The following is a 27,970-nucleotide window of genomic DNA, read 5'->3' on the forward strand; positions in this document are numbered from 1 at the left end:
GAGCTGGCACTCTGCTAGCTGTGGAGACGAGTGGTGAGAAGGCTGGTGACCTGCTAGCTGTGGATACAGGGGTGGTGAGGAAGCTGGTGCCCTGCTAGCTGTGGAGTCAGGGGTGGTGAGGGAGCTGACACCCTGCTAGCTGTGGAGACAGGTGTAGTGAGGGAGCTGGCACTCTGCGAGCTGTGGAGATGAGTGGTGAGGTAGCTGGCACCCTGCTAGCTGTGGAGGCACGCAGTGAGAAGGCTGGTGACCTGCTAGCTGTGAAGACAGGGGTGGTGAGGGAGCTGGCGCCCGGCTAGCTATGGAGACAGGTGGTGAGAAGGCTGGTGACCTGCTAGCTGTGGAGTCATGTGTGATGAGGGAGCTGGCACCCTGCTAGCTGTGGAGACAGGTGTGGTGAGGGAGCTGGAACCCTGCTAGCTGTGGAGTCAGGGGTGGTGAGGAAGCTGTCACCCTGCTAGCTGTGGAGACGGGTGGTGAAGGAGCTGGCACCATGCTAGCTGTGGAGACAAGTGGTGAGGGAGAGGATGCTCTCCTAGCTGTGGAGTCAGCAGTGGTGAGGGAGCTGTCACCCTGCTAGATGTGCAGATGGGTAGTGAGAAGGCTGGCACCCTACTAGCTGTGGAGATGGGTGGTGAGGGAGCTGGCACCCTGCTGGCTGTGGAGACAGGTGGTGAAGGAGCTGGCATCCTGCTAGCTGTTGAGATGGGTGGTGAGGGAGCTGGCACCCTGCTAGCTGTGGAGACAGGGGTGGTTATGGAGCTGGCACCCTGCTAGCTGTGGAGACGAGTGGTGAGAGAGCTGACACCCTGCTAGCTGTGGAGATCGGGGTAGTGAGGGAGCTGGCACCCTGCTAGCTGTGAAGATAGGGTTGTGAGGGAGCTGGCACCCTGCTAGCTGTGGAGACAGGTGGTGAGAAGGCTGGTGACCTGCTAGCTGTGGAGACGGGGGTGGTGAGGGAGCTGGCGCCCTGCTAGCTGTGGAGTCAGGGGTGGTGAGAAGGCTGGTGACCTGCTAGCTGTGAAGTCAGGGGTGGTGAGGGAGTTGGCACCCTCCTAGCTGTGGAGACGGGTGGTGAGAACGCTGGTGACCTGCTAGCTGTGGAGTCAGGTGTGTTGAGGGAGCTGGCACCCTGCTAGCTGTTGAGTCAGGGGTGGTGAGGGAGCTGACACCCTGCTAGCTGTGGAGTCAGGGTTGGTGAGGGAGCTGACACCCTGCTAGCTGTGGAGACAGGTGGTGAGAAGGCTGGTGACCTGCTAGCTGTGGAGTCAGGTGTGGTGAGGGAGCTGGCGCCTTGCTAGCTTTGGAGTCAGGTGTGGTGAGGGAGCTGGCGCCTTGCTAGCTGAGGAGTCAGGGGTGGTGAGGGAGCTGGCACCCTGCTAGCTGTGAAGATGAGTGGTGAGGGAGCTGGCACCTTGCTAGCTGTGGAGACGAGTGATGAGGGAGCTGGCACCCTGCTAGCTGTGGAGTCAGGGTTGGTGAGGGAGGTGACACCCTGCTAGCTGTGGAGACAGGTGGTGAGAAGGCTGGTGACCTGCTAGCTGTGGAGTCAGGTGTGGTGAGGGAGCTGGCGCCTTGCTAGCTGTGGAGTCAGGTGTGGTGAGGGAGCTGGCGCCTTGCTAGCTGAGGAGTCAGGGGTGGTGAGGGAGCGGGCATCCTGCTAGCTGTGGAGACGGGTGGTAAGAAGGTTGGTGACCTGCTAGCTGTGGAGACAGGGGTAGCGAGAGAGCTGGCACCCTGCTAGCTGTGGAGATGAGTGGTGAGGGAGCTGGCACCCTGCTAGCTGTGGAGTCAGGGGTGGTGAGGGAGCGGGCACCCTGCTAGCTGTGGAGACTAGGGTAGTGAGGGAGCTGGCACCCTGCTAGATGTGGAGATGAGTGGTGAGGGAGGTGGCACCCTGCTAGCTGTGGAGACAGGGGTGGTGAGGGAGCTGGCACCCTGCTAGCTGTGGAGACAGGGGTGGTGAGGGAGCTGGTGCCCTGCTAGCTGTGGAGTCAGGGGTGGTGAGGGAGCTGGCACCCTGCTAGCTGTGGAGACAAGTGGTGAGAAGGCTGGTGACCTGCTAGCTGTGGAGACAGGGGTGGTGAGGAAGCTGGTGCCCTGCTAGCTGTGGAGACGAGTGGTGAGGGAGTTGGCGCACTGCTAGCTGGGGAGTCAGGGGTGGTGAGGGAGCTGGCACTCTGCTAGCTGTGGAGACGAGTGGTGAGAAGGCTGGTGACCTGCTAGCTGTGGATACAGGGGTGGTGAGGAAGCTGGTGCCCTGCTAGCTGTGGAGTCAGGGGTGGTGAGGGGGCTGGCACCCTGCTAGCTGTGGAGACAAGTGGTTAGGGAGCTGGCGCCCTGCTAGCTGTGAAGTCAGGGGTGGTGAGGGAGCTGACACCCTGCTAGCTGTGGAGACAGGGGTAGTGAGGGAGCTGGCACTCTGCGAGCTGTGGAGATGAGTGGTGAGGTAGCTGGCACCCTGCTAGCTGTGGAGGCACGCAGTGAGAAGGCTGGTGACCTGCTAGCTGTGAAGACAGGGGTGGTGAGGGAGCTGGCGCCCGGCTAGCTATGGAGACAGGTGGTGAGAAGGCTGGTGACCTGCTAGCTGTGGAGTCAGGTGTGATGAGGGAGTTGGCACCCTGCTATCTGTGGAGACAGGCAGTGAGAAGGCTGGTGACCTGCTAGCTTTGGAGTCAGGTGGTCAGGTGTGATGAGGGAGCTGGCACCCTGCTAGCTGTGGAGACAAGGGTGGTGAGGGAGCTGGCATTCTGCTAGCTGTGGAGACAGGGGTGGTGAGGGAGCTGGCGCCCTGCTAGCTGTGGAGTCAGGGGTGGTGAAGGAGCTGCCCCCCTGCTAGCTGTGGAGACGGGTGGTGGGGGAGCTGGCACCCTGCTAGCTGTGGAGATGGGTGGTGAGTAGGCTGGTCCCCTGCAAGCTGTGGAGACGGGGGTGGTGAGGGAGCTGGCACCCTGCTAGCTGTGGAGTCAGGGGTGGTGAGGGAGCTTTGCGCCCTGCTAGCTGTGGAGACCAGGGTGGTGAGGGCCCAGAGAGGCCCAGATTTCAGACAGAAGGCAGGCTGCAGAGATGCTCAGATCTGACCCGACCACAGACACTACAGGTCCCCGCGCGGTCATTGGAAGGCACTGGCAGAGTAGAGGTAACAGCACTGAGCTAATGAAGGCAGCTTCCCCTCACCTGCAGGTAAACCAACGGCGACCACCACCTCCTGGGAGCGAGAGACCAGCTGGGCAGTCGGAGGGTCGTACAGGGCAGCTGCTGGATCCAGCTTCCGCTAACCGTAGAGAGGGCAGAGGATAGGGGACAGGTTAGAAATAGTCATTTTCCCAAAACTAATTTAGCAAAGCCATGAGAGAGCAGGCAATCCTTAACCCAAGTGTGAGGCCTTCCCTTGGGGTCTTGGGGCCGTCAGTGGTTACTGGGCTGTATCCTGTCTGGGCGCGATCCTTTACCAATGGGGTTCTAGGGCCTCAATGCTGATGAAATCCAGTTACAAAGCTAAGTTACTACTCCTTGGGGCATTAAGTAGCAAGGGCGAGCAGTCAAGGGAGAGGAGGAAGAGGCTAGAAACTCAAACCTGACACACTAAATATCATATAACAGTAATATCCAACCAATGTCCGAGATGAAGGTAGAAGGAACTTCAGTTAACCAGCAGGTAAACAGAAGAGATTAAGAATGGGCAAACCCAAGTATTACTAATGCTTCTGGGAGCTAACATTGTCATAACACTTATGTCAAGGCCTATGTTATTGACTTAGACATTCAGAAACAATATAGTCTCTAGCCTTTTGCAAAAGCTTTTCTCTCACAAATAGGAAGTGTCAGACATGGGTCACGGTGGACATTTACTACCAAATTCTGCTCCAGGGTCATTCTAGAGAACAACACTGGGAAAACTATTGGAAAGGACCAATGCAGCAGCCCACCTAAGGCATCTTAAACACAAGGGCGCAACAGTTGTCAATCTACTAAAGTGCTTTGGTGGCTGCCTACAAAGCCCCACAGCAGAACAAATGCTGACAGTATTAAGAACAAAATTGAACCCAGCTTTCAATTATGGCCACATGGCCTTCCCTGGAGCCCTTGACAGCTTCATAAACAGATTCTCAGATCAAGGCCTAAAGGCCATACTATTTCCCCTCTGCAGGCCAGAAGAGCTAGATTGCGGCTGGAACTGGGCCTCGGTAGGCTAGACCTTGCAGGACAGGGCTACCTTTTAAAATGCTACCTTAGGGTCACGAGGCCCCCTGAGTCCTTGCTGAAGTACCATCTAAGGGCAATTTTCATAGAAGTAGGTTCCCTGTGGCAAAAGCAATAAGTTCCTTGAAATTCAGGCCTGAAAGCATGCTCATGTAAGACATCCCACTATCAGTTTGGAAAAAAGCTGTGAACAAGAAAACACTTTTAACATCCTTCAAACAAGACTTAGAGAGTTTTCGACAACCCATTGACAGAGGCACTTGAGAAATCATACAGCCCAGGAAAGGCACAGTCATATTTTTAATTACCACTCGTTGCCCAGGCCTGCATCGAAATCCTCTATATATGGCTCATCGCCTTGCTTACTGCCGACTTCCACCCAGCTTGGGTTAACCACGAGGAAGCAATCCCCTGCAGGCTTTGTAAATACTGCAAAGAATCCTGACTGCACTTACTGTGCGGCTGCCCCAAACCGGCCGAGGAACGACATCGCTTGCTCCTGCAGCTGTTCCGGCTGAAAGGTATCCGCTGAAGAGAGGCATTCGATTTGTGCTTCAGCAAAAACTCCCCTCAACTACTGGATAGACTAGGGAAATTTACTAGCACCATCCGAAACTTACTCACTGAAGCCGCCACCATGTACGCCCTACGGCAAAGGCCTGCATCCTCCAAATAGGCCATAGGTACCATCTCCTCCTGGTGAAGCCATGGAAAGCGTGCCAACTGGACACGGACCCGGAACCACCACCCACCCAAGGGAACATCAAAACCTGTGAGTTGGGACCCTTCACCAGCCAAAATGTAATCATCCCAAGCTGATCTGAAGGCCGTTTGGAGTAACCCAGACAGAAGGCATTTTAACAAACACACTACAGGCACTCCGCCCTTACAACGTCGCGAAGACGCGTCATGTGCAGCCATAGAAGTTGCATCAAGAAGCCCGAAGTAGACACAGTGCTTTAATTGGGCCAGTACTGTCCGGTACGGAGTACCGGCACTTTTAAATTTTGAGAGGGAGCGTACCTGAATTTCTTAAGCTAGAAGTAATACTTTTAATCGGAGAGTACCGGCACGGCACTTCCTAGAAACGAGTAGGTACTTTGGTACAGGGTACCTGCACTTCTATTTTTCCATTTCAAGCACTGCCCAGGACATTCCATGCTCTATCATCACAAGAGGTGGACAGTGGCGTCCGATGCCCGCAACCACCACCTGAAGGGGCCGAAACAGCAGGAGGTTCCAGGAGTCGCCTAACAAGCACCTAGCAGTTTAAAACTTGAAATCCTAAAACCTTTCGAACATTGTATTCTAAAGATCATTATAATCGCAAACAATTCGTATTTTAGCTATGTTTTAAAAATAGCGGAACCAATTTATCATCACTTCTAAAAACAAAATCTCCTATTTGTATGTAACGGTTCATACATGTAATGATTTTAATTAATCGAACATGAATAAATAAACTTGAGACGGATAAAGTGCAGTGTTCAAATAAGTCTGTACAAACTCGGTGGCCGGTGTACACAAGTGACAGGAAGGACTGGGGTGGGGGGATTCAGTCACGAGAGCACAAGTTTCAACTGGTAACTGATCCTTCATGGCTAGAACGTGACATGATCAGGGCAACTTCCACCAGCCAAGTGAACTAGACCCGCAAGGGGCATGTGAAGGGCGACTGCCTCCTGATCCTTCTGTTCCTGAGGTGTGGTATACTGGCATGCAGTCATTCCGGACAGTTCAGGCGGTACAGTTGTTGCTACGTCAGGTGACGTCGCACCTCCACCATCCAGATGATGCTGTTTCTGATATTACTACACATAGTCAATGTCAAACGTTCTTGTGTAGCGCACATATCACATAGAAACTGGACTTCTAAGATCTTGAGGTTTCAGGGTGACCTGCATCCTCTGTGCTGATATTCCAGACACCATGGGGATATTCCAGACTCCTTGGGACCAGGTCAGCTTTTCCTGGCAAGGACAGCCCAGCTCTTCATGAAGGTAATCTTTCCTGTGGGCAAGCCACAGCCCAGGGCCTTCATACTGGCTCCCAGCCTAAGACCCAGTCTACAGGTAGTGTAGTCACTCCTAAGAGATTCTAATCCGCGTCTGATGTCCTTTTACGTTGGTGTCCATATAAAATACGAGGACCTCAGCACTCGCAGACAAGAGTAGCACATACATCCCTCTGATGGTCAAAGCAGGCAGCATGGCCAACCAGAGGACCTGCTATGTTCACAAACGAGACAACTCCTCCAGTCGTGGAGCTGTGCACCTTCCTAGGGAAGCCCAGGTTTCACAGGTTTCCGGGCGTTAATCCACTGGCATGCCAGTTTGAACTGGTCTCCGGTGAGATGCAGTTTGGGTTCAGACATAAGTATCGGTTACTGTTGCCACAGGGAATGCCAACAGCATAGGAAAGTGAATGGGGGCAGGAGGGGGTTCACTCAAGCCTGGGCAAACCTACTCTGCATAAAAGAACGGGGCTGCTGTCTATCCGACCCACCAGGTACAACTGGTTTTGGGGAGGAAAACTGGACCTCACCATTCAAAGCATTTCCTGAATCACACCCTTCCGACTAAGATACACCTTCATGCATGTTCTGCACATGAGGAGGGAAGGGAAGTTTAATTATAGAAATTTGGGGGACCTTTCATTGGGGAGAACCGGTAGCAATTCTCCCTTCAGAGATAGCGTTAAAAAGTCTTTGTGCCTGGATTGTAATTCACTGCTATAATTGCCAGTTACTGCATGATGGAGGAGTCAGTAGCTACCCTAACTCAAAACAAAGCTACTTGTTTGGTGTCCCCAGACTCCTGCAGTCATCAATGCAGTGCTCTGACAAACAAAACCAAGAGAGGGTCAGCACCTCCAGCGGGCTCCAGGAGCCACCAAAGGAAAATAAACAGAGAGTTAATCAGAAAAAGGCCACTAGACAGGATATTACACCTATAACAAGCTACCCAGGGATTATCCACCCTACCACCCTGTAGCAGAATGTTAGTTAGAAAAGCAGGGGACTGTGTTCTTGTTTGGAAAAGTCAGTCTCCTTCGCATCTGTCACTCCCCTCCCTCTCTATCTCAATTTACAGTCTTCATACGTTCCTCCCTCCTCTACCTCTTCCTTGCTCGCTATTCTCTTTCTTGCATATGCCACACTTGTTATCTCTTTTTAGTCTCTTTCCATCGCCACAGTCTAACTCTCAGCCTACAGTCTCACTCTCTCTTAAAACGGTGCTCCAGTGGTCTCCATGGCATGTTCCTTCTCTCTCGATGCCCTGGCACTAGCCTTAGGGGTAAGTACCTCCATTCTTTTCTGACAGATTCTACTCCGAGCAATGCCCTCTGCCCCCTGATGGCCAGTCTCAGGAAGGACATACTGGCCCTAATGGTGCAGGACACTTGTGCCCATTCTGTCTCTCTCCTTGACTTATCTCCTCCTTTCCCACTCTGTACTGTGGCACTCACCGGTGCCCCAGTACTACCAAACACGGTTATCACATTATTGCGTTTGTCCATCAGCCTGGATTCAGATGTCCGGTGAAACAGTTGTGGATGACTTGGTAACCTGGGACTAAGATTGACAGCTTACTTACAGGGTCAAAAGTGGGAAGATGGAACTCCGCCTCTGTCCACCCAAGGAAAAACTCCTCCGGAGTGGCGAATTTCAAGCCGATATTCAAGGCGAACTAGATGAAAGGAACGGAAGAAGGCTTAGAAAGACAGACATTGAGGTCAAGTTCATACACAGCAAGCGGACAAATAATCCTTCACTAACGTGTGACATTTTAAAGCAACCTTCACACACATAGCAATTTCAGGACTCCTACAAAGTAATATATGTGAGCTTCTCCAAGCACAAAAGAAGTTGTAAAGCATCCTTCCCCACACAGGAATTGGTAAAGCATCCTTCACTCACACAGGAATTGGTAAAGCATCCTTCACTCACACAGGAATTTGTAAAGCATCCTTCACTCACACAGGAATTTGTAAAGCATCCTTCACTCACACAGGAATTTGTAAAGCATCCTTCACTCACACAGGAATTTGTAAAGGATACCTACTCACACAGGAATTCGTAAAGCATCACTCACTTACACGGAATTTGTAAAGCATCATTCACTCACACGCCATCAATCACAAGGAAAGATATAATTAATTCTCTGGTTACAAAAGACGCAGAAAACAAGCCCTGGTTCGTGCAAAAGGTTTTGAACTACCTTTGCTCTTAAAAGACGGTGTAATGTTTTTCTCGTTGACATGATGATGTAAAATGCCCCAACGTACACATAAACCTGTAAACTATCCTTCATTGACACTGGAACCTGCAAAGTGTGTGCCTAACTCATACAGGAAGCTAAAAAGTATTAGCTGTGCACATTGGATATTGCTCCTCTCACATGAACCTGTAAACTATCTCTCTGACACTGGAATTTGTAAAGTGTATGTGTGACACTTCTAAAGGAAGATATAAAGTAAGTTGCAAGTTTTCGCTCACTTATTCATTAAGCTGTAAAGTATCTCTCAGTGGCACAAGACACTATAAAGTTCACACGGATGATTGTGTCACTCACAAAAGAAAGTGTTAGGTAATACTACTTTAAAACAAAAGCTGACAAGGAATTGCTCAAAAGAAGCTTTGAAAATTGCCTACACACACACCCACACACACACACACACACACATAAGACTTTAAACTTAAATTTATCACACAGAGAAGGATGTAAACTACTGCAGTCTCACACAAGCCACTGATAAATATTCTTGACTAACAGAGGAATCTGAACAGTGCCGCTTGCTCATACAGAAAGCTGTGAAGTACCCTCACTCACACAAACCACAATCTATCACCCAATCACAAAGGAAGGAGTAAAATACAGGAATCACATTAGGTGGCTAGAATTTGGTATACCACTGCTCCATACTGTGTATGTCCCTCATTTGTCTTGGACCACAGGAATCAAGTAAAAATACGAATCATTCTGCAGCTGCATATTACAAATTGGATCTGGGTGGGTCTACGAGCAGACACTACACTGTGTTAAGCATTATGGAATTTATTAAGTTGTCACTTTTGCAAAGGGGTATTTAAAAAACAAGTACCTCGCCATAAAGGTAGGGATATGCTTAATAGAGAAATAAGAAGAACACAACACGTGCTCTTGTTGCTGTAATCATGAATACATAATAGTATATTACGGCTATAAAGGGATGGAGAAGTTGAGCTGGTCAGGAAAAGGGTTGATAAGATGGAAGTCCTAGGGCCGTGCAAAAGAAGGTGAAACAGGAAGCCAGACAGATTTAACTAGGCACAGGCTGAAGGTTTCACTGGTGAAGGAGATGCTCTTTTCCAATCATAGCTTTTCATGGATGGTGGGATCTCCAGGTTGAGACAGTATTACTTCCTGGTGCTCAAGGGGCCTCCAATATATAGGATGTCATCTTTGATGTGTTGTTAAAATAAATCCAGTAAATGCAATGATATCACTAGGAGAGAGAATCAGTAAAACAAACTGTCTGAAGCTCGTTCTTGAATCCCGCCATCCATCCATGAACCCTCTCCTAAACTGCGGAAAGTGCACATTCACCAGTTCGTAAACATTATGAGACCCCCACACCTAAGACATTTGGTGGGCCTGTCACCACCCTGTCCGTTCCTGCACTCTTAAACAGGAGATCTGTAGTGACCTGTTTATATACCTTTCCACCAAGAGCAAGGCCAAATATGAATCATTAGGTTTTTGCCAACACAGAGTGGGCACTGAACACATGGACAGGCCAATGAGCACGGAACTGTATCCACCTGTGCCATGGGCCCAGCAGAGTATCTCCCTGTACATAGGACACAGCCCCTCTATCCGGCACCTGTATCTCACCGTACTCTGGAAACAGCCCCTATATCTCTCAGTATCTGGCACCTGTATCTCACCGTACTCTGGACATAGCCCCTGTGTCTCTCTGGACATGGCACCTCAATCTTTCTGGACTCTGGACACGCCACATGTTTTGCCCTGTAACCTAAACACAAGCCCCTGTATCTCTCCTTAACCTGGACCCAAACTCTGTATTCCTTTCATAACCTGGACACAGCCCCTAAATCTCACCACATTTGGAGAATGAACGGAACCAATCTTAATAAACGCTGACTATCCATGAGCTTTCACAAGCTTCTGAAAATCTCCACGTGTGCAAGGTGCGGTTTCCTCACACTGCTCGATTGGCTCTTACCAGTCGATCACTGCAGGAGAAATCCTTTTTCTTCCGGTCGGGGGCCCAGTTGGCTGGGCGGCCAGCGGCATCTGGAAAGCAGAAATGGAGAAAATGAGACATCGCCAATGAAAATAAGTGTGAGAGCAGGAAAAGTGAGATAATGAGCAAGAGCTGGAACCACAAAGTGAAAGGCATAAAGCATGAGAGCAAACATCTGTGATCACAAATAGGAGTGAACATAACTGTAGGAAGCTGGCTCTCTATGTACTATACCACCATGAGGTTTAGTGTGCAGAGTCCAGTGGATCACCAGAGGTTTTGCTGAGGCTAAAGCAGATAATACTAATGCTCTCTTTTGTGGTAGTGTGGGCGAGCAGTTAAGCTTATCAGAGGATAGTCTTAAGCATTTGTTGTACACTCAGTGGCAATAAATGAGACACCCACTCAATGAATAAATCCCAGACCAATTTAAAGATATTATATATATATTTTTTTTTAGTAGAACAACAGAATTTCGTCATGGGTAAATATGTTTTTGCAATAGAAATACTTTTCACTTTAAACAAATGGACACGGGGCGTGGCCAAGATGGGGACCTGATCAGACGCAGGTCCCCTAAGTAGTCCACAAATCGCATGTACCCCCTAAAATTGCAGGTACCTGCCTTTTCCAGCTATCGAGGTGACTGCCAGACCCCCTTTACAGCGAAGCAGCGGATGCGTTGGCCCTGGGACGCCTCCCTCACACAGCGGCAACAAGCCGACCGACAGGAGAAAATGGCAGACAAGGACGAGTGAAGCCGACCCCGCGCAGCAGCCGCCAGAAACTCCCAGAGGATTGCCAATTGAGATCCGGTGGCAAACACAGAGGCGGTGAGCCGTAACATCGGCGGCGGCGAGCGGAGACGGAGGCAGCGGGGATTGTCCCGCAGGGGTGGAGGGACCCGGTGGGCCCAGCGCACTTGTGGCCAGACCTGGGCAGAGAGAGATTCCCACCGCAGCCGCGGGAGGACCCCGGAGCCTAGCGCATACCAGAGGGAGGCAGCGGCGGCGGCACCCGAGACCCGAGCGGCGAAGCACAACCCTGAAGTTAGTGGGGTCGGAAGGTGCCGCGAGGAGCGGCCTGCGCCTGCCGGGGCCCCCAGACGGCCGGCGCGAAAATGGAGGCCCTGGTTGTGGGGCCTACCGCGAGCCAGAGTGGGGGTCCCCCACGGAGGCTCTGAGGGACTGGCACACAATCAGAGCGGCCACCGGAGACACCTGTGGTGGCGCAACCGCTCCCGGCTGCCCACGCCCGCCCAGATAAGATTCAGGGGGAGTTCGGGCTGCGGATCGGCAGTGCACCAAGCCCAGGTCCAGGCGACTGTGGAAATCGAACTCTGTGGTTTGAGGCCTGTGCCGGCCCGCGGTCAACACCGGGACGCGGGGGCGGCGGTGACCCCGACAGCCATTGCGAGCACTGTGGGCCGCCCCCGCCCCCTCTGCGGAGGCAGACACCACCAAGAGACGTGGAGGTCTGGGACAAGACGATGGTGAGTTCCCCATTACTAAAACCTTTCTGGAGTCCCTATTTAACTCCCTGAGAGAAGACTTTCAGACGCTCAAGCAAGACAAGGCCGGGGATCACAGGGAACTATGGTGAGAGGTGGATGGCCTGGGGGAGCGAGTGGCGGCGGTAGAGGAAACTGACCAAACCAGGAGCGAAGAAGTAGAACATACGTGTTCGAGGAGTCCCATCCAAAATGGAAGGCAACAACATGGCCGTCTTCCTACAGAGGCTGTTCCGTGAAGTTTTGGGGGAGTCCGAGGAACTGGAGATCCGCATTGACAGGGCGCACCGGGTGGGTCTCATACGCCGGGCACTGGCCCTCCCACTTGACATTTTGGCCTTCCTACCTGACTTTCCTTTGAAAGAAAGAATCCTGCGGGAGGCCCGCCAGAAAGAGCTCATGCAGTTTCAAGGCAGGTCTGAACATTTCGTGACTGTTCTGGGACAATGGTCTACAGTTGGGGGTCTACAGTTGGGGGCAGGGAGGGGGATGGCGGGGAGGGGGGTGAAGGCAGAGAACTCGAAGGGAGGGGGGTGGAAGGGTGGGAGCAGTAAAGGGGGTGGGGGGTTCAGGGGCCGGGAGATGTTGGGTTTTGTTGAGGTGGTTGTTTTGGGGGGAGGGTCTCTCCTTTGTCCACACTCTTTTATATCTTTATTTTTGGCCCTTTCCTCAGAGGTCAGGAGCCACTATGCCCACCAATGACATATTCCAAACTCAAGGTACTTACCCTTAATGTAAGGGGGCTCAACAACCCTATAAAGCGCTGAGCTGTCCTATCCCTCTCAGAGCACTCTTCCGCCGATATTGGTCTCCTCCAGGAGACCCACCCGCTACCCAAAGACCAACACCACCTTAAGACACCTGCCTTCCCCACGCAGCTTTTCTCCTCTTCCCCCCCAAAAAGGCAGGAGTTGCAATATTGGTATCCAAATCTTTTAAGGGCAAGGTTCTCCAACGGGAGGCGGAGATAAGAGGGAGGCTGTTGGTCTATCGCTTCCTGGTGGCGGGACTCACTATACTATTGGGCGCGATATATGCACCCAACGATAGTCAAGAAACCTTTCTCCAGACAGCGCTGGCGGCAGCCACGGCCAATACGGAATGACACCTGGTGCTGGGGGGCGACCTTAACCTGGTTTTCCACAACGTAGCGGATCGCTCTTGCCAGAGAACGGGCCAGGTGGGGGCTCTCTCCAGGGCGGGACACACCCATCTCCGAGACCTAGGCCTCACAGACCTGTGGAGACACCTTCACCCAGGTAGTACAGCTTACACCTACCACTCTGGGGCCCATAAATCCTATGCTAGGCTTGACTATTTCCTCTGCACTTCTTCACTGGTACAACGCACACATGAGGTATAAATTCAGCCAACCTCACTGTCGGACCACTCACCGGTGGTAGCCGTGTTTCTCTTGCCAGCCACCCCGAACCCACAGCGACACTGGCGCCTCAGAGACACCCTACTTCACACCCCTACGACGGTAGAACGGATCAAAGCCACCATTACACAATTCTTGACCCACAACAACAACATCGACACCACACGGGCCACTCAGTGGGCTGCCCTTAAGGCGGTCCTGCGAGGGGAATTCATATTGATTGCCACAGCCAACAATAGAGAGTGGGCACAGAAGAGAGCCGAATTAGCGCAACGTGTAGCAGAACTAGAGCAAATGCACCAACGCACCGGAGCAGCTCGGGCATGGCGTCAGCTCTGCACCGAGAGAAAGATGTTAGCCGCCTTAGATCAAGACGCTGCAGAATATGCAGCATTTCGCCTTAAGCGGGCTTACTATGCAGCATCATACTCCCTCATCAAAGGCATACCGTTCGGAGGGGATATCCACAAAATTAGCCTCTACGCTGATGACGTCCTGCTCTCCCTCACCGACCCAATCCAGTCCCTACGCGCGCTATCTATCGAGCTGCACAGCTTTGCACTCGCATCTGGGTTCAAGGTTAACTCAGATAAATCAATAGCCCTTAATGTTTCTCTCGCACCGGAGACGTTGGCCGTGGTTCAGGGGGAACATGACATACAGTGGTCAGATACCACAGTCCCCTACCTGGCAATCCTATTGGGCCCTACCCTCCCAGCCACCGTCGAGGCAAACTATGCCAGGCTGCGCACACAACTCCGAGGGGAACTTCGGAGATGGAAACGCCATTCCTTCTCCTGGCTGGGTAGGATAGCCGCCAGCAAAATGACCCTTTTACCGGAGATTCTATATCTGTTTCAGACCTTTCCCTTACGGCCACCGAAGAACTGGATACAACAAACGCAGTCTGAACTGGCACACTTTATTTGGCAGGGCCGTCGACAGCGCTTCAAACATGATATTGCGGTCCTTCCGCCGAGCAAAGGCGGAGTGGGGGTACCTGATCTCCAACTTTATTTTTACGCGGCGCAGCTTCGGAGCCTGGTGGAATGGCATCAATTGGAATCGGACAAGCATTGGCTCTTTCAAGACCAAGCTGTGGCGGGTGTGCCGCTACAGGGGGTGCCCTTTCTCCCTAGACGACACCGGCCGCGAACCTATATGCATCTCAGATTACGGGCACGGTCATGGAGGTGTGGGATCGGGTCGCCATCAAATACGACTTGACTTCCTTCCGCTCCCCCATGACACCAATACTTGCCAACCCTGACTTTACTGCGGGTCTCAATTCGAAAGCATTCACTGCCTGGTGACACTCCCCTTGCAAATTCCTAGGCCACCTTTTTAATTTAAATGGAGTGCTTTCCTTCCAACAAGTAAAGGAGGACTACAGCCTCACAGAGGAAGACCGGCTGACATACCTACAGGTTCGTCACTGGGCGCTTCACCCTGAGGTTAGGCCCGGGGCACAACAACACCTCACCCGCTATGAGAAGTGGTTAGTCACCCGCACATCCGAGAAGCAGCTAATCTCCGATTTATACCAACACCTCCTCCTCACGAACATTTACACGCATAAGGCTGGCAGGTGCCGATGGGAGCGGGAGCTAGGAAGGTCTCTCACACACAAAGAATGGAGTGGCAGATAATACTAATGCTCTCTTTTGTGGTAGTGTGGGCGAGCAGTTAAGCTTATCAGAGGATAGTCTTAAGCATTTGTTGTACACTCAGTGGCAATAAATGAGACACCCACTCAATGAATAAATCCCAGACCAATTTAAAGATATTATATATATATATTTTTTTAGTAGAACAACAGAATTTCGTCATGGGTAAATATGTTTTTGCAATAGAAATACTTTTCACTTTAAACAAATGGACACGGGGCGTGGCCAAGATGGGGACCTGATCAGACGCAGGTCCCCTAAGTAGTCCACAAATCGCATGTACCCCCTAAAATTGCAGGTACCTGCCTTTTCCAGCTATCGAGGTGACTGCCAGACCCCCTTTACAGCGAAGCAGCGGATGCGTTGGCCCTGGGACGCCTCCCTCACACAGCGGCAACAAGCCGACCGACAGGAGAAAATGGCAGACAAGGACGAGTGAAGCCGACCCCGCGCAGCAGCCGCCAGAAACTCCCAGAGGATTGCCAATTGAGATCCGGTGGCAAACACAGAGGCGGTGAGCCGTAACATCGGCGGCGGCGAGCGGAGACGGAGGCAGCGGGGATTGTCCCGCAGGGGTGGAGGGACCCGGTGGGCCCAGCGCACTGGTGGCCAGACCTGGGCAGAGAGAGATTCCCACCGCAGCTGCGGGAGGACCCCGGAGCCTAGCGCATACCAGAGGGAGGCAGCGGCGGCGGCACCCGAGACCCGAGCGGCGAAGCACAACCCTGAAGGTAGTGGGGTCGGAAGGTGCCGCGAGGAGCGGCCTGCGCCTGCCGGGGCCCCCAGACGGCCGGCGCGAAAATGGAGGCCCTGGTTGTGGGGCCTACCGCGAGCCAGAGTGGGGGTCCCCCACGGAGGCTCTGAGGGACTGGCACACAATCAGAGCGGCCACCGGAGACACCTGTGGTGGCGCGACCGCCCCCGGATGCCCACGCCCGCCCAGATAAGATTCAGGGGGAGTTCGGGCTGCGGATCGGCAGTGCACCAAGCCCAGGTCCAGGCGACTGTGGAAATCGAACTCTGTGGTTTGAGGCCTGTGCCGGCCCGCGGTCAACACCGGGACGCGGGGGCGGCGGTGACCCCGACAGCCACTGCGAGCACTGTGGGCCGCCCCCGCCCCCCCGCCCCCCCTGCGGAGGCAGACACCACCAAGAGACGTGGAGGTCTGGGACAAGACGATGGTGAGTTCCCCATTACTAAAACCTTTCTGGAGTCCCTATTTAACTCCCTGAGAGAAGACTTTCAGACGCTCAAGCAAGACAAGGCCGGGGATCACAGGGAACTATGGTGAGAGGTGGATGGCCTGGGGGAGCGAGTGGCGGCGGTAGAGGAAACTGACCAAACCAGGAGCGAAGAAGTAGAACATACGTGTTCGAGGAGTCCCATCCAAAATGGAAGGCAACAACATGGCTGTCTTCCTACAGAGGCTGTTCCGTGAAGTTTTGGGGGAGTCCGAGGAACTGGAGATCCGCATTGACAGGGCGCACCGGGTGGGTCTCATACGCCGGGCACTGGCCCTCCCACTTGACATTTTGGCCTTCCTACCTGACTTTCCTTTGAAAGAAAGAATCCTGCGGGAGGCCCGCCAGAAAGAGCTCATGCAGTTTCAAGGCAGGTCTGAACATTTCGTGACTGTTCTGGGACAATGGTCTACAGTTGGGGGTCTACAGTTGGGGGCAGGGAGGGGGATGGCGGGGAGGGGGGTGAAGGCAGAGAACTCGAAGGGAGGGGGGTGGAACGGTGGGAGCAGTAAAGGGGGTGGGGGGTTCAGGGGCCGGGAGATGTTGGGTTTTGTTGAGGTGGTTGTTTTGGGGGGAGGGTCTCTCCTTTGTCCACACTCTTTTATATCTTTATTTTTGGCCCTTTCCTCAGAGGTCAGGAGCCACTATGCCCACCAATGACATATTCCAAACTCAAGGTACTTACCCTTAATGTAAGGGGGCTCAACAACCCTATAAAGCGCTGAGCTGTCCTATCCCTCTTAGAGCACTCTTCCGCTGATATCGGTCTCCTCCAGGAGACCCACCCGCTACCCAAAGACCAACACCACCTTAAGACACCTGCCTTCCCCACGCAGCTTTTCTCCTCTTCCCCCCCAAAAAGGCAGGAGTTGCAATATTGGTATCCAAATCTTTTAAGGGCAAGGTTCTCCAACGGGAGGCGGAGATAAGAGGGAGGCTGTTGGTCTATCGCTTCCTGGTGGCGGGACTCACTATACTATTGGGCGCGATATATGCACCCAACGATAGTCAAGAAACCTTTCTCCAGACAGCGCTGGCGGCAGCCACGGCCAATACGGAATGACACCTGGTGCTGGGGGGCGACCTTAACCTGGTTTTCCACAACGTAGCGGATCGCTCTTGCCAGAGAACGGGCCAGGTGGGGGCTCTCTCCAGGGCGGGACACACCCATCTCCGAGACCTAGGCCTCACAGACCTGTGGAGACACCTTCACCCAGGTAGTACAGCTTACACCTACCACTCTGGGGCCCATAAATCCTATGCTAGGCTTGACTATTTCCTCTGCACTTCTTCACTGGTACAACGCACACATGAGGTATAAATTCAGCCAACCTCACTGTCGGACCACTCACCGGTGGTAGCCGTGTTTCTCTTGCCAGCCACCCCGAACCCACAGCGACACTGGCGCCTCAGAGACACCCTACTTCACACCCCTACGACGGTAGAACGGATCAAAGCCACCATTACACAATTCTTGACCCACAACAACAACATCGACACCACACGGGCCACTCAGTGGGCTGCCCTTAAGGCGGTCCTGCGAGGGGAATTCATATTGATTGCCACAGCCAACAATAGAGAGTGGGCACAGAAGAGAGCCGAATTAGCGCAACGTGTAGCAGAACTAGAGCAAATGCACCAACGCACCGGAGCAGCTCGGGCATGGCGTCAGCTCTGCACCGAGAGAAAGATGTTAGCCGCCTTAGATCAAGACGCTGCAGAATATGCAGCATTTCGCCTTAAGCGGGCTTACTATGCAGGAGGGGACCGGTGCGGGCGGCTACTAGCGACCAAATTGCGGGAACAGCGACAACGGCAGGGAGTACAGGCCATAAGAACAGACGGAGGCGATCTAGTCTCAGACGATGCTACCATAACAGAAACCTTTGGGGCATTTTACCAGTCTCTCTACGCAGGCAACACTCTGGACCTACAAGCGGGCCAGATTTACCTACAAGGTGCACGTCTTCCATCTCTGACCCCGGCTCAGGCAGACTTTCTGGACAGGCCCATAGGTCTGGAGGAGGTTGTGTCTGCGATCTCGCGCCTAAAACTCGGGAGGTCACCCGGCCCGGATGGGTACCCCGCAATCTTTTACAAAACATTCTGTCACCAAGTGGCCCCTATTCTTCGAGACCTTTTTAACTCCTCTGCAGAGCCCGGCGCGATCCCCACAGAACTCCTGGAAGCCGCGATCTCGGTCATACCGAAGCCTGGCAGAGACGTGACCCGCTGTGGCTCATATCGGCCGATTTCACCTCTGAACATCGACTTCAAACTGTATTCGGGAATCATAGCGAGTCGCTTGGCGCCATACATGCAACAGCTAGTGGAGCCGGACCAGGCAGGTTTTATACCTCAGAGGCAGACCAGTGACAACACCAAAAGAGTTCTCCATCTCATTGAGGCTGGGTCCTGTACGAGGCCGGGCTGCATGCTCCTCACCATTGACGCCGCAAAGGCCTTTGCCAGGGTGCATTGGCCCTACCTAGAACAAGTCCTACACTTTTTTGGCTTCGGAGAGGTACTCCGTACTCGCATACTAAACTGCTACAGGCAGCCTAACGCTACGGTGCGAGTCAATGGACACACCTCCTCCCGCTTCTCGATCAGCAGAGGGACTAGACAGGGCTGCCCGCTCTCCCCTATCCTGTTCGCCCTTTATATGGAACCGCTGGCGCAGATAATTCGGCAACACTCCCTCATCAAAGGCATACCGTTCGGAGGGGATATCCACAAAATTAGCCTCTATGCTGATGACGTCCTGCTCTCCCTTACCGACCCAATCCAGTCCCTACGCGCGCTATCTATCGAGCTGCACAGCTTTGCACTCGCATCTGGGTTCAAGGTTAACTCAGATAAATCAATAGCCCTTAATGTTTCTCTCGCACCGGAGACGTTGGCCGTGGTTCAGGGGCAACATGACATACAGTGGTCAGAAACCACAGTCCCCTACCTGGCAATCCTATTGGGCCCTACCCTCCCAGCCACCGTCGAGGCAAACTATGCCAGGCTGCGCACACAACTCCGAGGGGAACTTCGGAGATGGAAACGCCATTCCTTCTCCTGGCTGGGTAGGATAGCCGCCAGCAAAATGACCCTTTTACCGGAGATTCTATATCTGTTTCAGACCTTTCCCTTACGGCCACCGAAGAACTGGATACAACAAACGCAGTCTGAACTGGCACACTTTATTTGGCAGGGCCGTCGACAGCGCTTCAAACATGATATTGCGGTCCTTCCGCCGAGCAAAGGCGGAGTGGGGGTACCTGATCTCCAACTTTATTTTTACGCGGCGCAGCTTCGGAGCCTGGTGGAATGGCATCAATTGGAATCGGACAAGCATTGGCTCTTTCAAGACCAAGCTGTGGCGGGTGTGCCGCTACAGGGGGTGCCCTTTCTCCCTAGACGACACCGGCCGCCGAACCTATATGCATCTCAGATTACGGGCACGGTCATGGAGGTGTGGGATCGGGTCGCCATCAAATACGACTTGACTTCCTTCCGCTCCCCCATGACACCAATACTCGCCAACCCTGACTTTACTGCGGGTCTCAATTCGAAAGCATTCACTGCCTGGTGACACTCCCCTTGCAAATTCCTAGGCCACCTTTTTAATTTAAATGGAGTGCTTTCCTTCCAACAAGTAAAGGAGGACTACAGCCTCACAGAGGAAGACCGGCTGACATACCTACAGGTTCGTCACTGGGCGCTTCACCCTGAGGTTAGGCCCGGGGCACAACGACACCTCACCCGCTATGAGAAGTGGTTAGTCACCCACACATCCGAGAAGCTGCTAATCTCCGATTTATACCAACACCTCCTCCTCACGAACATTTACACGCATAAGGCTGGCAGGTGCCGATGGGAGCGGGAGCTAGGAAGGTCTCTCACACACAAAGAATGGAGTGGCATCTACCATAGAGCACGCCATTCCGCATACCACGCTGGACTGACCGAAACCCTGACTAAAGTGGCCACCTACTGGTATCACACACCGGAACGCCTCCACCAATTTGACCCACGCATTAGCGACCGATACTGGAGGGGGTGTGGGGAACTAGGCACATTGGAACATCTGCTCTGGAGTTGTGACCGCCTACAGGGGTACTGGGGCACGATCATAGATGATATAGATGACCACCTGGATACACAACTCCCCCGATTCCCCGCTTACATCTTGCTGGGACTGCCCAATATGTTATGTTATGTTATATGAATCTTTTATAGCGCACGGCTACTCCAAGGAGTGTCCCGGCGCTTTATTGTAAACCTGTAGCAGAAAACACAACAAGGAAAAGAGAAGAACGTATCTAAAGAGTAAAAAGCCAAGTTTTAAAGCCCTTCCTGAAAGCCAACAGATTGGAGGTACTCCGCAGTGCCACGGGCAGAGTGTTCCAGAGCTGTGGCGCCAACAGCCTGAAAGACCGGCTCCCAATGTGTGCCCTTTTTACTCGCTGAACCACGGCAAGGAACAGAGCCTCAGATCTCAGGGATCAGGCAGGATGGTAGAAGGCTAGCCTCTTTTGGAGATATTTCGCTCCAGAAGCGTGAAGAGCCCTGCGGATAGGCAGCCAATGAAGTGACTGCAGGAGGCCAGAGGTTCTAGCTCGCCCGTAAAGGCCAAAAATGGCCCGTGCAGCTGAGTTCTGGACCACCTGCAGCCGTTGCAAGAGATACTCCGGCAGGCCGAGAAAAAGGACATTGGAATAGTCCAGTCTCGAGCCAATTAAGGCCTGCACCGTGGTCTTCCTATGATCTTCCGGGAGCAGAGGAAGAAACTTGCGGAGCATCCTGAGGAGGCCAAAGCATGTACCCATTAGACCCAGGATCTGTGATCTCAACGTCAGGCCATTATCGATCTTGATCCCCAGATTCTTGGCTAGCTGGGAAGAGCCAGCTGGAGGAAACATGTTGACAGGCAACCATTCCTGCCAATCTGCGTCCGACCGGCAGCCGAAGAAGAGTACCTCAGATTTATCTGAGTTGCACTTGAGGCTGTTAAGCTGGAACCAGTTAAAAACAGCCCCAAGGCACCCGCGGATACTCTCTCCGTCAAAATCTGCTCCTTTCCCACACGTAAAGAGGAGCTGGGTATCATCGGCATAGGATACGATCTGGGCCCCAAACGACTCCGCCAGTGCCGCCAGAGGGGTCATGAAGATGTTAAAAAGAGTCGGACTCAACACTGAGCCCTGCGGGACTCCGACTCCCAATGGCGGCATCACGGCAGAGCAAGGAGAGGCCCAGACCATTTGTCGGCGGCCAGCCAAAAAAGATCTAAACCAGCTGAGCACAGTCCCCCTCAGACCGATCTCATGAAGTCTGGCGAGGAGACCCTCATGGGGGACGGTGTCAAAAGCCGCCGACAGATCAAGCATCACAAGCATAGCTTTGCCTCCTGAATCCAGTACCTCCTTGATAGCCTCCGACACTTCCAAAAGCGCAGTTTCGGTGCTTAAGTTGGTACGGAAGCCGGATTGGGTGCAATGCAGCAAATTGTGGGATTCTAGAAAGTTGGAGAGCACAATATGCGCATGCTTCTCCAAGATCTTATACCCAATACCCTAATGTACCCCCTGAAGTCCCGGAGAGGTCGTCTCATTGCAATAGCGCTAGGGGCAGCCACACAAAACATCTTAGCACACTGGAGGACACCACAGGCCCTCCCGCACACGGGTTGGCTACATAGGTTATGGATGGTGCTTGGCATGGAGAAGCTGTCGCTGGTGCAGGGCGGGGTGACGAATTCCCTGAGTTGTGGCACCCCTTCTTGACATTACTCACTAAAGAATTTTGTGAATTGAGCTGCCCCAGGTATTGGCGTCTGCTCCGATTGGCACACCCATACCAGACCAAAAGGCGCCCAAGTGCAAATTGAAACCCAAGCACTGAGGACTATCTCACTTGCTTTTTATTTTCATCACACGAAGGATGCTTTTTTGTTTGGTGGACAAAGGGGAGCGGGAGGGGGGAGGGCGGGGTTGCTGTGTTTCCGGGGGTTACAGGAGATCCATATCACTGATTGGCTCCGCTCTGCAATAGAAATATATGTCTGTTTAACACTGGAGCTTGCCTTACATTGCCTGAATGTGCGATCGAGATCCCTGTATATAGTTTTCTTTGAAATCTCAATAAAAGATTTAAACCATAAACAAATGGACACACTGCAATTTTCAGACTTTGAAATGTTAACCTACGGGAGGAAGAAAACATTCAGCATACATAGAGATAACATTGACTTACAAGACCAGCCTTCGGAAGGTAAGTATAAGCATTTGGCAAGGTTCAGTTCAGCACCAACAGTACACCACCAGCAGCACAGGAGCACCCGGGTGCAGGGTGGAAGTTCGAGGGCAGGTGCCCAATACTCAATGGGGATTAAGGCAATCGCTCAGAGGCTGATTACAGGTGAGCAGCAGGGGCTTCGCGGGGCCAGTCTTCAGGGGTTGAAAAAGCTGACCGGAGTAGGTCGTGGTTGGGGGAGGGTCTCAGTGCCCAGGCTGCAGGTGACGTCGAAGAGTCCAGGAGAGGTCAGATTACGGTAGGCTCAGGCTCTGGAGCGCTGGGGAATCTTGCTCCAAAAGTGGAACCACTTGGACTCCGGTCGGAGGCGTCAGGTGCAGAGATGGAACCGGAGGCAGACTTTGCGGTTCTGTAGGTCACAGGGTCTTTAATTTGAAGATGGTTGCTTGGTGAACAGGTCCGGTTTTCTAGGTAGGTTTGATCTTTGTTGAAGTCAGTTCGGTCCTCCCAGGGTTTTGGAGGCCGCTGGGCTGCATGAAGAGTCATCCTTTCGTGCAGGATCGACCAGGGCTGAAGACAGGAAATTAGGGCTGGGGCCAAGTTAGTTGGTCTATACAGTCCTCTCTGCTGGTGTGACTCTGTAGTGCCGGTCTCTTCTTAGGTCATTAGGAAATTAAGTTCAGGGCTCAGGGGGGCCACCTAAACGCTACCTTTAGGGACATTTAAAGGCATTTAAAGGCAGTGCCAGATAGTAGCCAATGGGCTACTTACCTTAAGGGTAACTACGCCCTCTAACTGCTCACCCCATGCGGGGGATGGGCATATCCCTGATCCTGAATAGAGGAGTCTCACCATCTAAAAGATGGTGGGCACTGAAAAGTGTACTTCACCTCGCTTCCAGCACCTGGGGGGCACACCTCCAATTCTTTATATGTTTTCCCACCTGTCCTTCTGCCAAAAAGGAGGTGAGGACAGGAAGGGGGTCTGCCTCCTCTAATAGAAGAGGCTGGGGTCACATTACAAAGTCGGCAAGGCCTTTGAAGCTCCCAGCAACGGATGGCTCTTACTGACCAGGGGAAGGTGTGAACACCTCAACCAAGGAAAGGCATTGTTCTTGGCCTCAGAGTGCGCAGGCACGTTCACCATGAGGTCAGAACACTGGTGATAGCAGGCTGACACTAGCCAGACTGTGACCACACTAAGGATTGGTAGGTTTCAGGGAACCAACCTCTCTACTGGGTCCTGTGTGTGCACTTTTTAATAAATTCTTAGACTGGAATCAGTGCAGGTTTATTATGGTGAGATGTTTGGTACCATATCATATTTCAGTGAAGCCATCATGGAGCTGGGGAACTCGTAATGATGAGTTTCCAGCCCATGTACTTACTATGGCTTCCCTGGTCACTTACAATATCCCGGAATCGACAAGTATAATGCAAGGGAATATCTGCTCATGCAGATATGCCCTCACAGGAGATATAATGCACCCTGCCTTTGGGCTAAGGCCTGTTAGAGGGGTGTCCTACCTATATCTCATGCAGTGTCTATGGGCATGGCACACAGGAATGTGTGCCATGTCAACTCTTCAGTTTTGTCTGCACCAAGACACGCAGGCTGCAGTGCGCATGTGCTTGGTGAGGGGTCCCTTATGCTGGCACAATTTGTGCTCCAGTCCTTAAGGACCCTCTTTAACCGCAAGGCCCGTGGTACCAGGGGTACCTTTTGCGAGGGACTTATATGTGAGCTAAATGGGTGTCAATTGTGGAAACAAAAGGTACAGTTTAGGGAAGGAGATTTGGCACAGGGGACCCTGGTTGGCAGCAAGCCTGTGGACTACCAATCGAAACTACATTCTTTTCCAGCCAAAAAGTGGGGACTAACCATGCCCAAAAGAGGCACTTTCCTACATAATCCCCCCTCCCCCAAACATAAGAGGATGAAACTAACCTTCCCCTAGTGAGTACTCATCATCTAAGTGGAAGAACCTGGAAATACCAGCTGTGTTGACATGGGCAGTCCCAGGTCTGTGTTTCACTTCAAAGTCCGTTCCCTGTAGGGATATGGACCACCTTAGCAGTTTGGGATTTTCACCTTTCATTTGCATTAGCCATCTGAGAGGCCTGTGGTGAGTTTGAACAAGGAAGTGGAAGCCAAACATGTATGACCTCAACATCTTCAGGGACCAAACCACAGCAAAGGCCGCCCTCTCAATGGCACCCCAACACTGTTTCCTGGGGAGTAGCCTACTTCTAATGAATGTCACTGGCTGGTCTTGACCTTGGTCATTTATTTGAGATAGGACCGCTCCTATCCCATGTTGAGAGGCATCAGTTTTCAGAATGAATTGCTTGGCATAATCTGGAGCTCTCAGAACAGGTGCAGACATGTTGCTTCCTTCACAGTTTCAAAAGCCTTTTGACAGCTCACTGTCCAGTTCACCTTTTTGGGCATTCTTTTGGAGGTCATTCTTTTGGAGGTCACTTCTGTGAGGAGTGCCACAATGGTGCCATAATCCCCCACAAACCTCCTATAATACCTAGTCAAGCCAAGGAAGGCCTAGACTTGAGTCTGGATAGCTGGAGCCACCCAGTCCAGAATGGTCTGGATCTTGGACTGTAAAGGTTGAACTTGGCCTCCACTAACACCCAAGTTTACCTTTACCTGCCCTATCAGCCACTTGCTTGCCTTGGTAGTGAGGCCCGCACTTCTCAGAGCCTCTAGCATTTCCCAAGGGGGATCAGGTGATTCTGAAAGTTGGAGCTAAGGAGAGCAATATCATCTAGATCTGCTGCACTAAAGGATATCAATCCAGCAAGGACTTTGCTCACCAACCTTTGAGAAGTGGCAGTTGTATTTTTCAAACCAAAGGGCATCACAGTGAACTGATAATGGCCATCTGGGGTTAAAAATGCAGATCTCTCTTTTGCTAAGGGGGTCAGACCTATCTGCCAGTACCCTGATGTGAGATCAAAGGTACTCAGATACTTGGATGCTCCAAACCTGTCAATAAGCTCATTTGCCCTTGGAATTGGGTGTGAATCTGTTTTGCTCACATCATTGAGACCCCTATAGTCCACGCATTGCCTAATTTCTTTCCTCCCACCCTGGGTATGGGGCTTTGGGAATAATACAACTGGGCTGGCCCAAGGGTTCTCAGATGGCTCTATGACTACCAATTCCAGCATCATGCGTACTTCAGCTTTGAGGCTCTCCTTCATATGATCAGACTTCTTGTACCTTTTATTCTTGACAGGTAGGCCTTCACCAGTATCCAAATCATGGGCACATCAGCTAGCCTGCACAGGGGCCAAATAGAAGAGCTCAGCAAACTGATTTAGGACTTGCCTGCAACCAGTCTGCTGGTGGGAAGTGAGGGCGTCTGATAAGACCACTTCTTTAACTGACCCATCTTTGTAGGAAAGGAGGTCAGGGAGAGGTTCCCTCTTGGCTTCCTGATCCTCATTTGTAACTATTAGCATGGTTATATCTGCCCTGTCATAGTAGGAATTAAGGCGGTTGACATGGATGCCCTCTTGGGGTTCCTGTCGGAGCCAAGATCCACCAGATAGGTGACATCTCCTTTTCTTTCTAGGATAGGTACGGTCCACTTCACTTGTCTTTGTGAGTGCTAGGAGCCACTGGCTCCAAAAACCACACCTTCTGCCCTAGCTCGAACTCAACCATAGAAGCCTTTTGATCATACCATTGCTTATGAATCGCTAATCTGGCCTCAAGGTTTTTACTTGCTTTTTCCATATATTCAGCCATACTGGAGCGAAGGCCAAGCACATAGTCTACTATGTCCTGCTTAGGTTCAACAAGAGGTTTCTTCCATTCCTCCTTCACAAGGCACAGTGGTCCCCAGACAGGATGACCAAACAGAATGTCAAATGGGGAGGACCCCACTCCCTCCTGTGGCACTTGCCTGAAGGCAAAAAGCAGGCTTGGAAGCAAGACATCCCATCTAATTTTGAATTTTTCGGGAGTTCACCAAACATGCCTATCATGGTCTTGTTAAATCTTTCAACAAGGCCATTACACTGTGGGCAGTAGGGGATAGAGAACCTGTGGGTCACTCCACACTCCTTCCACATGTGTTTCAGGTAGCTATACATGAAGTTTGTACATCTGTCTGACACCCCCTCCTTATGAAAGCCCAACCTGGTAAAACTACCAATGAAGGCCTAGTCACTGCAAGGGCAGTGGTATTCCTAAGAGGAATAGCATCAGGATACCTGGTGGCATGTTCCACTACCACCAAATATATCTGTTGCCTGATGCTGTGTGATAGTCAAGGAGACCAGCAATGTCAATCCCCTACCCTTTTAAATGGAACCCCAACCACTGAAAATGGGATTAAGGGGGCCTTTGGGTGCCCACCTGTCTTGCCATTGGCTTGACAGCTGGGACAAGAGTTACACAACTTCTTTACCTTCTGGTGCATCCCTGTCCAGTAGAAGTGATTGACTAGCCTACTCCAGATTTGGTCTGGCCAAGGTGCCCAGCTCCGGGATATCATGACCAAAGTTCGAAGGAATTCCCTAAACACATGATGGACTACCACGCTCCTAGAGGCACCAGGTTTGAGGTCTCTAGCCTCAGTGTAAAGGATTCCCTCCTCCCAATAGGTCCTGTGGGAACCAATGTCATCACCTCCTTCCTGTGCAGCAGTTTGCTGTCATAAGCTTTCAAGAGTGGGACAGGTTTTCTGCCCCTGGCAAAGCTCTTCCCTAGAGGGTCCCCCTGGGCTCAAAAGCTCAGCGTGGTAAGGCTGCAGCTCTTGAGGCTCAGTTCCTTCTGGGGCTGACTCTTCTTAACCCTCCAGAGGGGAAGGGTCTGGTGTCTGATTGGGATCTGGCTCCCAGTCTTCCTGCCTTTTCTCTTGGAGGGCTATGCCATTATTCCAGACCCCAGCACCTCACCACCATGGGCTCTGCTTTGCGCTTTGACTTTTACACACGCCCAGTGTCGAATTCCAATCATTTCTGCATTGATTCTCAGTTCAGCCTCAACCCAGGTTGAGGACTCCAAATCATTGCCATGTAAATGGGATGAGATTTTGTCACATTGTCAGCATTGGTGACTAGTAAGTTCCTTCCAGGGAGATACTGTTCTGAGAACATCAGTTGCTCAGTCTCCATGGTAATGCTGGCAACAATGTCTCTCAAGGCTTCCACCATAACCCCATTAGTAACAGGATGCTGTCTGTATTTTTGCATGGTAGTGGGCCAGACGGATAAGGTGGCTATGTCCACATCCCCTACTAAAGTCACCTCAGGCTTTATAGCCTCTTTCTTCTAGTCTCCCTCCACCAGTGGTTGCCTTGGTCACCAGTGGTCAGCCTTCTTACCCAACTCTTGAGGAGAAAGTGGACCTAGGTATACCAGGAATTGATGTAGGTTTTCTTGGTAACACAAACTTAAATGATGTTCCTTCATTATCAAATGATAAAGCCCTTCAAAGTCAACCAACC

General features: G+C 52.1%; 1 protein-coding gene across 1 annotated transcript in view; it reads right to left on the reverse strand.

Annotated features, from left to right (window-relative positions):
* LOC147701492 (bifunctional polynucleotide phosphatase/kinase-like) overlaps positions 1–27,970 on the reverse strand; it is a 101,206-nt gene that overhangs the window by 16,943 nt on the left and 56,293 nt on the right. The window contains exons 10-12 of the mRNA XM_086930184.1: positions 10,432–10,502; positions 7,800–7,892; positions 3,178–3,274 (exon numbers count right to left, since the gene is read on the reverse strand). Of these exons, the coding sequence (XP_086786310.1) occupies positions 3,178–3,274; positions 7,800–7,892; positions 10,432–10,502 (261 nt within the window). The remainder of the gene's footprint in view (positions 1–3,177; positions 3,275–7,799; positions 7,893–10,431; positions 10,503–27,970) is intronic.

The sequence above is a fragment of the Lissotriton vulgaris genome, chromosome 7 (assembly GCF_964263255.1).
Source record: "Lissotriton vulgaris chromosome 7, aLisVul1.2, whole genome shotgun sequence".
NCBI lineage: Eukaryota > Metazoa > Chordata > Amphibia > Caudata > Salamandridae > Lissotriton > Lissotriton vulgaris.